This window comes from Heterodontus francisci, chromosome 27 (assembly GCF_036365525.1).
Source record: "Heterodontus francisci isolate sHetFra1 chromosome 27, sHetFra1.hap1, whole genome shotgun sequence".
NCBI classification, from domain to species: Eukaryota; Metazoa; Chordata; class Chondrichthyes; order Heterodontiformes; family Heterodontidae; genus Heterodontus; species Heterodontus francisci.
Window position 1 is genome coordinate 15,140,183 of NC_090397.1, and position 14,852 is coordinate 15,155,034.

At 43.4% G+C, this 14,852-nt stretch overlaps 1 protein-coding gene across 12 annotated transcripts in view; it reads left to right on the forward strand.

Moving 5' to 3' along the window:
• The window catches only part of c2cd5 (C2 calcium dependent domain containing 5), a 148,837-nt gene that overhangs the window by 130,746 nt on the left and 3,239 nt on the right, over window positions 1–14,852 (forward strand). For all 12 annotated transcript variants that reach the window (XM_068058899.1, XM_068058905.1, XM_068058909.1 and 9 more), the window contains 2 exons: window positions 1–191; window positions 14,179–14,325. In XM_068058899.1, the coding sequence (XP_067915000.1) occupies window positions 1–191; window positions 14,179–14,325 (338 nt within the window). The remainder of the gene's footprint in view (window positions 192–14,178; window positions 14,326–14,852) is intronic.

Genomic DNA, 14,852 nt, shown 5'->3' on the forward strand with positions numbered 1-14,852 from the left:
TCGCTTCACTTGACAAAGCGAGCCCACTGGCTGAAGCCCATACACGTCATCGCTCACCAATATCATGCACAACCTCCACAGTCACTGTTGTGGAAATGACCCCTCTCTCCTTCATTCCTGGTGCAAAAATAACCAAATATCTTGGAATCATCAACATGTTCTTCATTCGGGAAACCACATCACTGCGTGAGGTGAGCAGCAAATCTATGAGCAGGAACTGTACAGAGAGATTAGTACGAGTCTGTGTGTTGTGTTGCATAATAAGGAAAAACTGGTGCTTTGGGCTGTGTTTTACATTTATATTGTAGAATTTTCCATAGAATTGCTGGCAACGTTTTTCTTCACTCTTATTCGATGAATATGAGGTGGGTAGGATTTGCACCTATACAGGTGATAATTAAACACTGAAATATTTAACTAATTGAAAAGGAATCCTTTGCAATGCCATCCTACCATTTCTGTTTTCAAATGTTGCAGTAAAATCTAAACATTATTAGGAGAGTTGCTTTTTGTGAAGTGACTGACATATCTCGATGTGCAGTGTTTTATACACCAATCTATTTACTTACATCAGGCAAGTATTTATAGGATTGAAATTATAGAATGCAGAAAAGTGCATTGGAAGTGATGCATGCCGATTGAGTTAAATGGTTCACTTATCAAAATATTAGCAAATTGTAAAAACTGATAGACCAAACGGAATGAAAGCCCTCCTGGAAAGCACTCGCTCACCTCACTCCCTCCCTCCAGAAAACAAATATCTCCAGACAGTTTTGTATATTGCTTTCTTGCCCGACAGCGGTTTTAAATTCACATTATTCTATCTAAAGCCATGTCGTATAAAAAGATATAATCTAGAAGTATTCCTATTGGCAGATTTCTGTCATATAACCTACAGCCAGTGGAATCTCTTATCATCGGGGTTGGGTTTAAACCTGGATCCTATCCTCTTGCACTGTCTTGTAGAGCTATTTTCATAGTGATGTAAGACACTAAAGAAATCCACTTGTATTTACAGCACTTGCCAAAGGCGTACAACAGAATAGTTTTCCTCATCAATTCAACTTTCAAATGCAAATATGGTATTGCTGTCAAACTGCATAAAGATGCACTCTAATTTATGAAATGCACCCTCAAGATGTGTCCTAGCCAGCGATATCCACATCCCATGAACAAATAATTTTTAAAAACCTTGCGTTCCTCTTTTAAGATACCCCTTAAAACCCACCTCTTTGACCAAGCTTTTGGTCATCTGCCCTAATACCTCCTTATGTGGCTCGGTGTCATGTTTTATTTTAATATGCATCAGTGAAGTGCCTTGGGATATTTTATGTTTAAGGTGCTCTATAAATACAAGTTGTTGTTGTACTGTGGCCAGCATGGAAACAGGAGTAGCTCATTCAGCCACTCAAACTTGTTCTGCCGTTAAGTTAAATCATTGCTGATCTGTATCTTTACCTACCCACCTTGATTCTGCCTAACAAAAAATCTATCAATCTCGGTTTTGAATTTTCGAATTGATCCACAGCCTCAACAGCTTTTTGGGGGGAAGAGAGTTCCAGTTTCCACCACCCTTTGTGTGAAGAAGTGCTTCCTGATATCACCCCTGAATGACCTAGCTCTAATTTTAAGGTTATGCTGTCTAGTTCTGGGCTCCCCCACCAGAGGAAATAGTTTCTCTCCATCAACCTGATCAACACTTCGATCATCTTAAAACATCTCAACTAAATCACCCCTTAATCTTCTCTATTCAGGGTTTTACAAGTTTGTAAGGGCTATGCAATCAGTCCTCATAATGTAAGCCTTTTAGCCCTGGCATTATTCTGTTGTACACCTGCTCCAAAGCCAGTATATCCTTTGAGATATGGTGCTCTGAACTGAACATAGTTCTATAGATGGAATCTAACCAGAGCTCTGTACAGCTGTAACATAACTTCCATCCCTTTATATTCCAGCATTCTTGAAATAATGGCAGACATCTCATTTAGCCAATTTTTGGACCTGTCCATTAGCTTTCAGTGATTTCTGTACTTGGACTCTAAATCTTTCTGCTCCTGCACAGTTCCTAGCAACTTACTCAAAACCTGGTCAACCCCTCCTCCACCCAAAACTTCGGGCATTTTTATTTGCAGCTTTGAACCCAGTTCAGGTGACTTTCCACTTATTTATCAGCCCTCTAGAAACCATGTAATTGTGACTAGAGACTTTGGTTAACTTGAATCAGATGATATACATTTGCAAGAAATCAGATGTCCTGAAGTAAATTGTCTGTTCTATCAACGAGGGATAACTTGTAGTGTGGGAAGTGACTGTATTTTTCTTCAAATTGAAATACTTTTCACACTCTTCCAGTTAGGAGGTCTCTTTGTATGTACCAACTGTCAACGGCAATATGTTGCATTTTTGCAACCTATTTAAGAATCTCAAAAAAAATCCTGAGGCATTTCACAGATACATCAAATGGGATCCAACCAAGAAAGGAGAAGTTAGCAGACATGACTGAAAACATAACCAAAGCAATTGGTTTTGAGGACATTTGTAGTGGAGAGGAAGGTGGAGGGATTTGCATGAAATGAGACCTTTTTCAAAAAAAAAACTTTTACATTTATATTTATCACTTGTCAATGTTTTTTTGTTCATATTAGCCTTTTGATGGACTTTTTTGTGGACTGTGAAGCAGACTTTGTTGTGGGAAATTGGTGGGCTGTGGGGTGGGGATGAGCACCAGTACATGGAGGTAGAAAAGAGGAATAAGCTGTATGAAGAAGTAAGAGTGTATTAGTATTAGAGAACAAAGTCATACCATATTAGCTAGGAGCAGACTTAGATGGACTACAAGGAATAGAAAGACAGGTTTAGAATGCATGTATATAACACATAAAGTGAGGTGAATAAAGGTTGGTGAGCTGCAAGTGCAAAAAGCCATGTGAGAATATAATGTGGTAATAACAAACCTTGCTTAAAAACAGTGAGGACTGGGCACTTAATATTCACAGATACAAAGTGTTCAGAAAAGATAGGGAAGGTAAAAAATTGAGGTGGGTTGGCAGTACTGATTAGGAAGACATTGTAGTGTTGGAAAGAGAGAATGCCTCCTTGAGGGGACATAGACAAAATCCATTTGGTCAGAGTTGAGAAGCAAAAAGAGTATGATCACACTACTTGGGTTATTCTACAAGCCACCAAATAGTGAGAGAGAGAGAAGGGGAGATATTCGGGCAAATCTGCAGGAAAATCACATTTTAGGAAGGATGTGAGGATCATTGAGAGGGTGCAGAAAGGATTTACCAGAATGGTTCCAGGGATGAGGGAATATATCTACAAGGATAGATTGGAGAAGCTGGGATAGTTCTCCTTGGAGCAAGGGCAATTGAGGGGAGATTTGATAGAGGTGTATAATCTCATGACAGGTTTAGATAAGGTAGACAACAAAATACTGTTCCAATTAGCTGATGGTACAAGGACTAGGGGACACAGATTTAAGATTTTGGGCAAGAGATATAGACAGTATGTGAGGAAGTACTTTTTTTAGCACAGCGAGTGGTAATGACCTTGAACTCGTTGCCTATAAAGGTGGTGGAAGCAGAGACAATCAATGCTTTCAAAATGAAATTGGATGGGCACTTGACGGAAATAAGCTTGCAGGGCTGTGTTGATAGAGTGGGGGAATGGGCCTGACTGGATTGCTCTACAGAAAGCCAGCATGGACTCATTGGGCCAAATGGCCTCCTTCTGTGCCGCAATGGTACAATGAATCTAGGGGCGGGATTTAGTTGTGCTGGTGGGGCTCCCGGTGCCGGGCCAAAAAGGCGAGGGGAATACTGCCTTGGCCTTTCGGAACCCCTCTCTGCCTCCCCCACCCCCCATAGTGCAATTCAACAGCACTCGGGCATTTAAGAGGGCTGGCAGCTCAGTAGTGTCGCAGTGTCACTGGGAGCGGTGGCCACTGCCAGTACTGCATCAGGCCTGGAAGCAGCACTGGTAACCTGGAAAGGGGGTAAGTGAGGCGTGTCACCGGGGCCTATCCAGCAGGCCCTGGAGATAATGGGGGTAGGGTATTAACAGAGGAGTGGCCTTTGCTGTCAGCGGCCCTCCATAGGCCACAGATTGCACACTGAGGAGGACCCACCCACCCCCAAAGCCCACGGGGAGGTCACCTCAGTTCACTGGGCAACCTCCCCGCATTGGAAAGGTCACAGACCTAAAACATTAACTCTGCTTTTCTCTCCACAGATGCTGCTAGACCAGCTGAGTATTTCCAGCATTTTCTGTTTTTATTTCAGATTTCCAGCATCCGCAGTATTTTTCTTTTCTATTGTTGCCTTTTCTATAACCGTGATGTAGGTATACCATTCGAACAGGTTTATTTAGAGCATGATGATATGTTCGTTAAAATTTTCGTTTGAAACAGTCAAATGCAGCATAATTAGTTTTTTATCCCCACAATAAAAACACAGCTCTTTTCTTGACTTAATTTATTTTAGACTTTTTTCATGTTAATGCAATCCAACTGGAAAAGGTTGGGAGCCAGAAATGAGATGTTAAAGAGCTGCAGGTTGCAGACCCCTGATCTAGACTGACACTTCAGTGCAGTCCTGAGGGAATGCCATGTTGTCAGAGGTATTGAATTTCAGATGAGATATTAAACGTAGGCCCTTCTGTCTGCTCTTTCACATGGATCAGGCTAACATTCATCCTTGAACTAACGCCACTAAAAATAGATATTCTGGTCGTTAAGGTCCCGCAACAGCAGTGATACTTTTGCCTACATGACAACAGTAACTACACTTGAAAACAGCTTAATTGCTTGTGAAGTACTTTAGGATGCCCTGAAGTCATTAACATATACTACATGCTACATAAAATGTACGTGCAACTATTTCAGGATAATTCTTAGCTTGCTTTTGCCTCCTTCCTTGGGAGACGTGATTGAAGTTAGGAATTATGGAAGATTGGACCCACAAACCCACATCCCATCATTAAATATATTGCGTTATTGTTCTCCTCTCGTAAGCTGCTCTGAGGACTCATCCTTTTTGCTCAGTTTAAGTAAATTTACAAAAACAATGATCGATTTTTAAATGAATTATGGGCAGTTGTGTTGATTAATGAGTCCATTTGTATTATGTCAATTTAACATATTCTTGCTGGTTAAAATGGAAGATTGTAGTGAGGGGCCCAGTAAACATGTTTTTAAAAATGATCATTTGGAGAGGGCCTGAATGACATTAGCCTTTACTTTGGGATGTGGTATTTAAATTCAGCTTGGACTGTGTTGTCCTGCGTGAAATGAGTTCTGGAATTAAACCCCAAAAATTTACATCCACTTCAAATACGGCAATATTTGGTAGCCCCACTGCAGGGGTCAGTCATAGAATAGCTGATGTTGGAAATGAAAAAAATGTCCGACTGGTGATACTGGGTATTCCAGTGAGGTTGAGGATGAGTGTGCAGAAAGCATTTGACTCTACATCCGTTCTATAGCTAGTGAGACTTGATCAATACCCAAAACCTCAAGTCCACTGTGCTTTACAGCCAAGGAAGCACTTTCTTTTTTTGAAGTTTATTTTTTATTCTTTCATGGGATGTGAGTGTTGCTGGCAAGCCCAGCATTTATTGTCTATCCTCATTTGCCCTTGAGAAGCAGGTGGTGAGCTGCTGCCTTGAACCACTGCCGTCCATCTGGTGTAGGTACTGCCAGTGCTGTTAAGAAGGGGGTTCCAGGATTTTGACCCAGCCACAGTGAAGGAACGGCGGCATAGTTCCAAGTTTGTGACTTTGAGGGGAACTTGCAGGTGGTGGTGGCCTTCTAGGTGGTAGAGGTTATCGGTTTGGAAGATGCTGCCAAAGGAGGCTTCATGTGTTGCTGGAGTGCATCTTGTATATGGTACACACTGCTGCCACTGTTCACCAATGGTAAAAGGAGTGAATGTTTAAGGTGGTGGGTGGGCTGCAGATTAAGCAGGTTTGTCCTGGATGGTTCTTGAGTGTTGCTGAAGCTGCACTCATCCAGGCAATTGGAGAGTATTCGATCACACTCCTGGCTTGTGCCTTGTAGATGGTGGACAGGCTTTGGGGAGTCAGGAGGTGAGTTACTTGCCACAGAATTCCCTGCCTCTGACCTGCTCTTGTAACCACAGTGTTTAGATGGCTGGTCTAGTTCAGTTTCTGGTCAATGGTAACCCCCAAGATTTTGATGGTAGGTTATTCTGTGATGGTAATGCCAAGAGGAGATGGTTAGATTCTATCTTGTTGGAAATGATCATTGCCTGGTACTTGTGTAGCTCAAATGTTAGTTGCCCCTTATCAGCCCAAGCCTGAATGATGTCCAGGTCTTGCTGCATGTGGACATGGACTGCTTCAGTATCTGAGGAGTCGTAAATGGTACTAAACATTGTGCAATCATCAGTGAGCATCCCCACTTTTGATCTTATGATGGAAGGAAGGTCATTGATGAAGCAGCTGAAGATGGTTGGGCCTGGGACACTACCCTGAGGAACTTTGCAGTGAAGTCCTGGGACTTAGATGTTTGGCCTGCAACAACCACAACCATCTTCGTATGTGCTGGGTATGACTCCAACCAGTGGAAAGTTTTCCCCCTGATTGCCATTGATTTCAATTTTGCCAGGGCTCCTTGATACGACACTCGGTCAAATGTTGCCTTGATGTCAAGAGCAGTCACTCTCTCCTCACCTCGAATTCAGCTCCTTTGTCCATGGTTGAACCAAGGCTGTAATGAGGTCTGGAGCCGAGTGGCCCTGGTGGAACCCAAACTCGGCATCAGTGAGCAGTTTATTGCTGAGCAAGTGCTGCTTGATAGCATTGTCGATGACCTCTTCCATCAGTTTGCTGATGATCAAGACTAGACTGATGGGGCAGTAATTGGCCAGTTTGGATTTGTCCTGCTTTTGTGGACAGGACATACCCGGGAAATTTTCCACATTGTCTGGTAGATGCCAGTGTTGTAGCTGTATTGAAACAACTTGCCTAGGGGTGCGGCTAGTTCTGGAGCACGAGTTTTCAGTAATACAGCCAAGATGTTGTCAGGGCCCATAGCTTTTGCTGTATCTGGTGCCTTCAGCCATTTCTTGATATCAGATGGAGTAAATTGAATTGGCTAAAGACTGGCATCTGTGATGCTGGGGACCTCAAGAGGAAGCTGAGATGGATCGTTCACTCAGCACTTCTGGCTGAAGATGGTTGCAAGTGCTTTAGCCTTGTGATTTGCACTGACGTGCTCGGCTGGCCCATCATTGAGGATGGGGATGTTTGTGGAGCCTGCTCCTCCAGTTAGTTGTTTAATTTTCCACCACCATTCACAACTGAATGTGGCAGGACTGCAGAGCTTTGATCTGATCAGTTGGTTGTGGGATCACTTAGCTCTGTTCTACAACATGTTGCTTCCGCTGTTTAGCATCTATGTAGTCCTGTGTTGTAGCTTCACCAGATTGGTACCTCATTTTTTGGTAGGCCTGGTGCTGCTGCTGCACTGCTCATTGACCAGGGTTGATCCGCTGGCTTGATGGTAATGGTAAAGTGAGGGATATGCCAGGCCATGAGGTTATAGATTGTGGCTGAACATAATTCTGCTGCTGCTGATGGTCCACAGCACCTCATGGATGCCCCGTTTTGAGCTGTTCGATCTGTTCTGAATCTATCCCATTTAGCATGGTGGTAGTGCCACACAACACAATGGAAGGTATCTTTAGTGTGAAGTTGGGTCTTCACAAGGACTATGCGGTGCTTGCTCCTAGCAATACTGTCATTGACGAGATGCATCTACACAGGTAAATTGGTGAGGGCGAGGTCAAGCAGGTTTTTACCTCTTGGTGTTACGACCGAGGTGGGAGACTGTCAAATCAGTCCCAATACTCCACAGGTCGCAGCATATTATGAAAGTTTTCCCACTTAACTGAAAACCAGCCAAATTAAACACTTTATTAACCCCCAGAATAAAGTACACAAAATCAGGTATCTTTAGACAACAACAAATTAACTATTTATTAATAAACTAAATCATAACACTATTAAGATAAATTTATATCTAAAGACCTTATAACCTATTTATCCTAAGCACCCCCCCCCCCCCCCCCCAATGCACGCACACATACATCTCAAAGAAAATGGTTAACCGGTTGTGGAAAAAAAAGTATTTCTTAGGAATATAATAAATAGCTGGGTTGTAAATCTTGGTAAGTTGCGTTCCCGGTTGATGAGGTGTCCCAAAGTAGAGTAATCAGATGCCACTCGAAGCCTCCAGGCGAATTTGACGAAACAGTCTTTAATCGATAGATATTCAAAGTATTTCAGCTGCAGCAGGCATCACACAGTTCTTTTAGTGAGAAGCACAACAATAGGTCTATTTGGATTTTAAAATCGGCTGTCTTTTCGTGAAAACTTTACTGAGAATTCCAGCAAACATAAATAGGCAATAGAGAGTTACTTCTGTAGCAGACTACTTAGAGTTTCAAAGTAAAATGGAATTTACTACCTCCAACAAAGCAAATTGTTCTTTTTCAGGGGTTTTTTCCTCCTTAGTCTGAGCTCACTGTAGATTTTTCTTCTGAGAAATGGAGAGCTTCTTCCGCCAGTGTACAACACCCTTTGTTTTTTTGCAGTTCAAACTGGTTAAAGCAGTCTTTACCCACAGTTAAAAGTTACAGTACATCATGTGACCTCCTCTTTCCTGCTTTGGCCTAGGAAACAGGTGCAGCTGGCACACTGTGCCCCCTTAGTTTTTAAAGACACGCTGTTTTAAACAGAGGAGAAAAAAAATAGTTCCATGACATTGGTCACCTCACCATCTGCCATAGGCCCAGTATGGCAGCTAAATACTTCAGGACTCTGCAAGCTCGGTCAGTAGAGTGCTACCAGACCACGCTTGGTGATTGTCATTGAAGTCCCCCACCCAGAGTATATTCTGTGCCCTTGCTACCCTGAGTGCTTCTTCCAAGTGATGTTCAACCTGGAGAATTCATCAGCTGAGGGAGGGTAGTAGTTGATAATCAGCAGGAGGTTTCCTTGCCCATGTTTGACATAGAGTCATACATCAGAGAAACAGGCCCTTCAGCCCACCGTGTCTGTGCCGGCCATCAAGTACCTAACTATTCTAATCCCATTTTCCAACACTTGGCTAGTAGCCTTGTATGCTGTGGCATTTCAAGTGTTCATCTAAATGGTTCTTAAATGCTGTGAGGCTTCCTGCCTCTACCACCTCTTCAGGCAGTGTGTTCCAGATTCCAACCACCCTCTGGGTGAAAAAGTGTTTCCTCAAATCCCCTCTAAACCTCCTGCCCCTTTCCTTAAATCTATGCCCCCTGGTTATTGACCCCCTCCGCTAAGGGAAAACGTTTTTTCCTATCAATGCCCCTCATAATTTTGTATACCTCAATCAGGTCCCCCCTCAGCCTTCTCTGCTCCAAGGAAAACAACCCGAGCCTTTTCAGTCTCTCTTCATAGCTGAAATGCTCCAGCCCAGGCAACATCCTGGTGAATCTCCTCTGCACCCTCTCCAGTGTAATCACATCCTTCCTATAGTGTCGTGCCCAGAACTGTACACAGTACTCCAGTTGTGGCCTAACTAGCATTTTATCATAACCTTCCTGCTCTTATATTCTATGCCTCAGCTAATAAAGGCAAGTATGCCATATGCCTTTCTAACCACCTTGTCTACCTGTGCTGCTTCCTTCAGTGATCTATGGACAAGTACACCAAGGCCCCTCTGACCTTCTGTACTTCCTAGGATCATACTATCCATTGTATATTCCCTTGCCTTGTTGGTCCTCCCAAAATTCATCACCTCACACTTCTCGGGATTAAATTCCATTTGCCATTGCTCCGCCCATCTTACCAGCCCATCTATATCGTCCTGTAATGTAAGGCTTTCCTCCTCACTATTTACGACACCAATTTTCGTGTCATCTGCAAACTTACTGATCATACCTCCTATATTCATGCCAAATCATTAATGTACACTACTAACAGCAAGGATCCCAGCACCGATCCCCGCGGTACACCACTGGTCACAGGCTTCCACTCGCAAAAACAACCCTCAACCATCACCCTCTGCCTCCTGCCACTGAGCCAATTTTGGATCCAATTTGCCAAATTGCCCTGGATCCCATGGGCTCTTACCTTCTTAACCAATCTCCCATGCAGGACCTTATCAAAAGCCTTACCAAAGTCCATGGAGACTACATCAACTGCTTTACCCTCATCTACATATCTAGTCACCGCCTCGAAAAATTCTATCAAGTTAGTTAGACATGATCTCCGCCTGACAAAGCCATGCTGACTATCCCTGATTAATCCCTGCCTCTCCAACTGGAGATTACTCCTGTCCCTCAGAATGTTTTCCAATAGTTTCCCAACCACTGATGTTAGACTCACCGGCCTGTAATTACCTGGTTTATCCTTGCTACCCTTCTTGAATAATGGTACCACATTCGCTGTCCTCCAATCCTCCTGTTACCTCTCCTGTGGCCAGAGAAGATTTGAAAATTTGTGTCAAAGCCCCTGCTGTCTCCTCCCTTTCCTCACATAACAACCTGGGATACATCTCAATCTGGGCCTGGGGATATATCCACTTTTAAGCCCGCTAAAACAGCTAATACTTCCTCCCTTTCAATGCTAATTTGATCAAGTATATCACAATCCCCCTCCCTGATCTCTACACCTACATTGTCCTTCTCCCTAGTGAACACAGATGAAAAGTAATCATTTAAAGCCTCACCTATGTCCTCCAGCTCCACACACAGCTTGCCACTTTGGTCCCTAATGGGCCCTACTCTTTCCCTGGTTATCCCCTTGCCCCTAATATACTGATAAAACACCTTAGGATTTTTCTTTATCATGCCCGCTCGTGTTTTTTCATGTCCCCTCTTTGCTATCCTAATTACTTTTTTAAGTACCCCCCTCCACTTTCTATACTCTATTGCCTCTGCTGTTTTCAGCGCTCTGAGTCTGTCATAAGCCTCCTTTTTTTTCCTTATCCAATCCTCCATATCCCTTGACATCCAGGGTTCCCTGGACTTGTTGGTCCTACCTTTCACCTTAATAGGTACATGTTGGCTCTGAACTCTCACTATTTCCTCTTTGAATGACTCCCACTGGTCTGATGTAGACTTTCCTACAATTAGCTGCTCCCAGTCCACTTCGGCCAGATCCTGTTTTATCATATTGAAATCGGTCTTCTGCCAATTCAGTAACTTTATTTCTGATCCATCTTTGTCCTTTTCCATAACTACCTTAAATCTTACAGAGTTATGGTCACTATCCCCGAAATGCTCCCCCACTGGCACTTCTACCACTTGTCCGGCTTCATTCCCTAAGTTAGGTCCAGTACTGCCCCTTCTCTTGTCGGACTTTCTACGTACTGGCTCAAAAAGCTCTCCTGTATGCATTTTAAGAATTCCGCCCCCTTTAAGCCTTTTGCACTACTATCCCAGTTGATATTGGGGAAGTTGAAATCCCCTACTATTATTACCCTATTATTTTTACACCTCTCTGAGATTTGCCTACATATCTGCTCCTCTATCTCTCCCTGACTGTTTGGAGGCCTGTAGTACACTCCCAGCCAAGTGATTGCCCCCTTTTTGTTTTTAAGTTCTACCCAGATGGCCTCATTTGAGGAACCTTCTAAGTTTTCAGCCCCAGCAGTGCAGTGCCACCTCCTCTTTTACCCCCTCCCCTGTCACGCCTGAAGATTCTATACTCTGGAATATTGAGCTGCCAGTCCTGCCCCTCCCTCAACCATGTCTCTGCCATAGCAATAATATCATATTCCCATGTGCTAATCAATGCCCTTAATTCTTCTGCCTTACTAGTAAGACTTCTTGCATTAAAATAGATGCAGTCCAGCCTTACATTTTTCACTTGTGCCTTAACAGGTCTATATTTGCTCTGCCTTCCAGACTAACTCTGTTTCTCTTCTATATTTGACTGTGCATCACCCTCTACTGTACCTCCACTCTGTGTATCCCATCCCCCCCCCCCCCCCCCCACAACAGCACTAGCAAACCTCCCAGCAAAGATGTTGGTCCCGTTCCGGTTCAGGTGCAACTTGTACAGGTCCCACCTTTGCCAGAAACAGACCCAATGATCCAGGAAACTAAAACCTTCCCTCCTGCACCATCCCCTCAGCCACGCATTCATCTGCTCTATCCTGCTATTCCTATGCTCACTAGCGCATGGCAGCAAGAGTAATCCAGAGATTACAACCTTTGAGGTCCTGCTTTTTAATCTGCTACCTAGCTCCCTAAATTCTTGTTGGAGGAACTCATCCCTCTTTCTACTTATGTCCTTGGTGCCAATGTGTACTATGACCTCTCACTGTTCACCCTCCCCCTTCAGAATGTCCTGCAGCTGCTCCGTGACATCCTTGACCCTAGCATTAGGGAGGCAACATACCATCCTGGAGTCACGTTTGCGGCCACAGAAACGCCTATCTGTACCCCTTACGATAGAATCCCCTATCACTATAGCTCTCCCACTCCTTTTCCTCCTCTCCTGTGCAGCTGAGCCACCCGTGATGCCACAGACTTGGCTCTTGCTGCATTCTCCTGAGAAGGCTATCTTCCCCCAACAGTATCCAAAGTGGAAAATCTGTTAGTCATAGACTAGAGTGATACAGCACTGAAACAGGCCCTTCGGCCCACCGAGTCTGTGCCGACCAACAACCACCCATTTATACTAATCCTACATTAATCCCATATTCCCTAACACATCCCCACCATTCTCCTACCACCTACCTACACTAGGGGCAATTTACAATGGCCAATTTACCTATCAAGCTGCAAGTCTTTGGCTGTGGGAGGAAACCCACGCGGTCACAGGGAGAACTTGCAAACTCCACACAGGCAGTACCCAGAAACGAACCCGGGTCGCTGGAGCAGTGAGGCTGCGGTGCTAACCACTGCGCCACTGTGTTAGATAGGGAGATGGACCCAGGAGACTCCTACACTACCTGCCTAGTTCTTCTACTCTGCCTGGCGGTCACCCATTCCCTTACTGCCTGAGCAGTCTTTATCTGCGATGTGACCACCTCCCTGTACGTGCTATTCACGATGATCTCAGCCTCGCGGATGTTGCACAGTGTCTCCAGCCACCGCTCCAGATCTGAAACGCGGATTTCGAGTCGCTGCAGCTGGAGACACTTCCTGTACACGTGTTTGCCTTGGACACTGGAAGTGTCCCTGACTTCCCACATTGCATAGGAGGAGTATTCCACGTTGCCGAGCTGCCCTGCCATGACTTACCCTTAATTTATCTCCTTAAATTATCCAAAATATAAATTATTTACACTAGGGACCTTGAGTCCCTAAAAAAAAAACACTGCCTCCTATGTTCAAAAAAAACTGTAGACCTTTCCCTTTACATTTTGTTACTTACGCAGCTATTTATGATGCCATGAGACTTCATGGGGTCTGAAGTCAATGTTGAGGCCTCCCAGGGCAACACCCTCCCAACTGTACACCACCTCAGGTGATGGAAGTGTCTGGGACATTGACTGTAAGATATGATTTGGTGAGTACGATTATGTTACTGTTGCTAGCCTATAGGACAGTTCTCCCAATTTTGGCACCAGGCCCCAGATGTTCATGAGGAGGCCTTTGCAGGGTTGACGGGGCTGAGTATGCCCTTGTCGTTTCTGCTGCTTATGTCAATGCTGAGTAGTCCATCCGGTTTTTTTATTCTTCAGCTTCTGAAGTCTTCTGAACTCTTCTACTCCACTTTTAAAATTAATCATTACCATTGGTGATCATAAAGGCTGTTTCAGCAAACCTGGAAAGGAGATTTTACCCATTTGCTTCATGTTAAAAATTGACTAAAATAGAACACACATTTCAAACAAATTGAGACAAAAGGTTTGTAGTTTCATTATTGTGAATATGGAAGAGGTTTTACTCTGGAGAAGGATGAAATTTGTTTTTTAAAGAATGAATGTGTTCGAGGAATGCTTTTCTAAACTTTTTAAAATCCTGGAGCCGTACTTAGAATCTCATGTTCCATTTTTACAAAAACCCTTTAATAAGATAGAAAAGGTGAATCAGATAACTGTCATAGGCAACGGGTGGGCTTACTGAGAATTTGCTACATTACAACAAATAAAACAAAACTGAGGGTAAAGGCAGAAAATGTTTTAAGTTTTAATTTAAAAACTGCTTTATTTCTGTGCAGGAAGGAGGAGTGAGCGGATTCCTTCATGCATTCATTGCTGAAGTATTCGCTATGGTGCGAGCCCATGTCGCTGCTTTGGGAGGGAATGCAGTCGTTTCTTACATCATGAAACAGTGTGTGTTTATGGAAAATCCCAACAAAAATCAGGTCTGTACTTGAGTTTGAAAAACTGTTCATCTGTTTTATAAGAATATTAAACTTTTCTTCTAACCAATTATAAAATGCATAAAGCTAAAACATGACTGAAGTAAATACTATTCAGGTTAAACAAATATTGCTGTACCGCTTGGGAACAGTCGCTAACCATTTTCTATAGAGGATTTCAGTTGACGTTACAGAGGGAGATGAGGAGAAAGCCCCTGAAATCCTACCCAGTATGTTTAAGAAACATTTGTACTCCATTCCAGAGCTTATAAACCTCACGACCATCCTGGCCACCAATGTGCCTTAAAGGTTTTTAAACCTAATTCCATGTTTTAATTTCTGTTGAATAATTTTGGAATAAAGAGTAAAAATCATCTATATTCTATTTATCCTGCCTCACTGCTTTTATATTCTATTTATCCTGCCTAAATACTGGTAATGGGCAAATTAAAAATACAACAGAAAGTGATGCAATTAAATTCCTGTACAATAGGCCAACCTACTGGCCTATCTGGTATATGAGATACCAT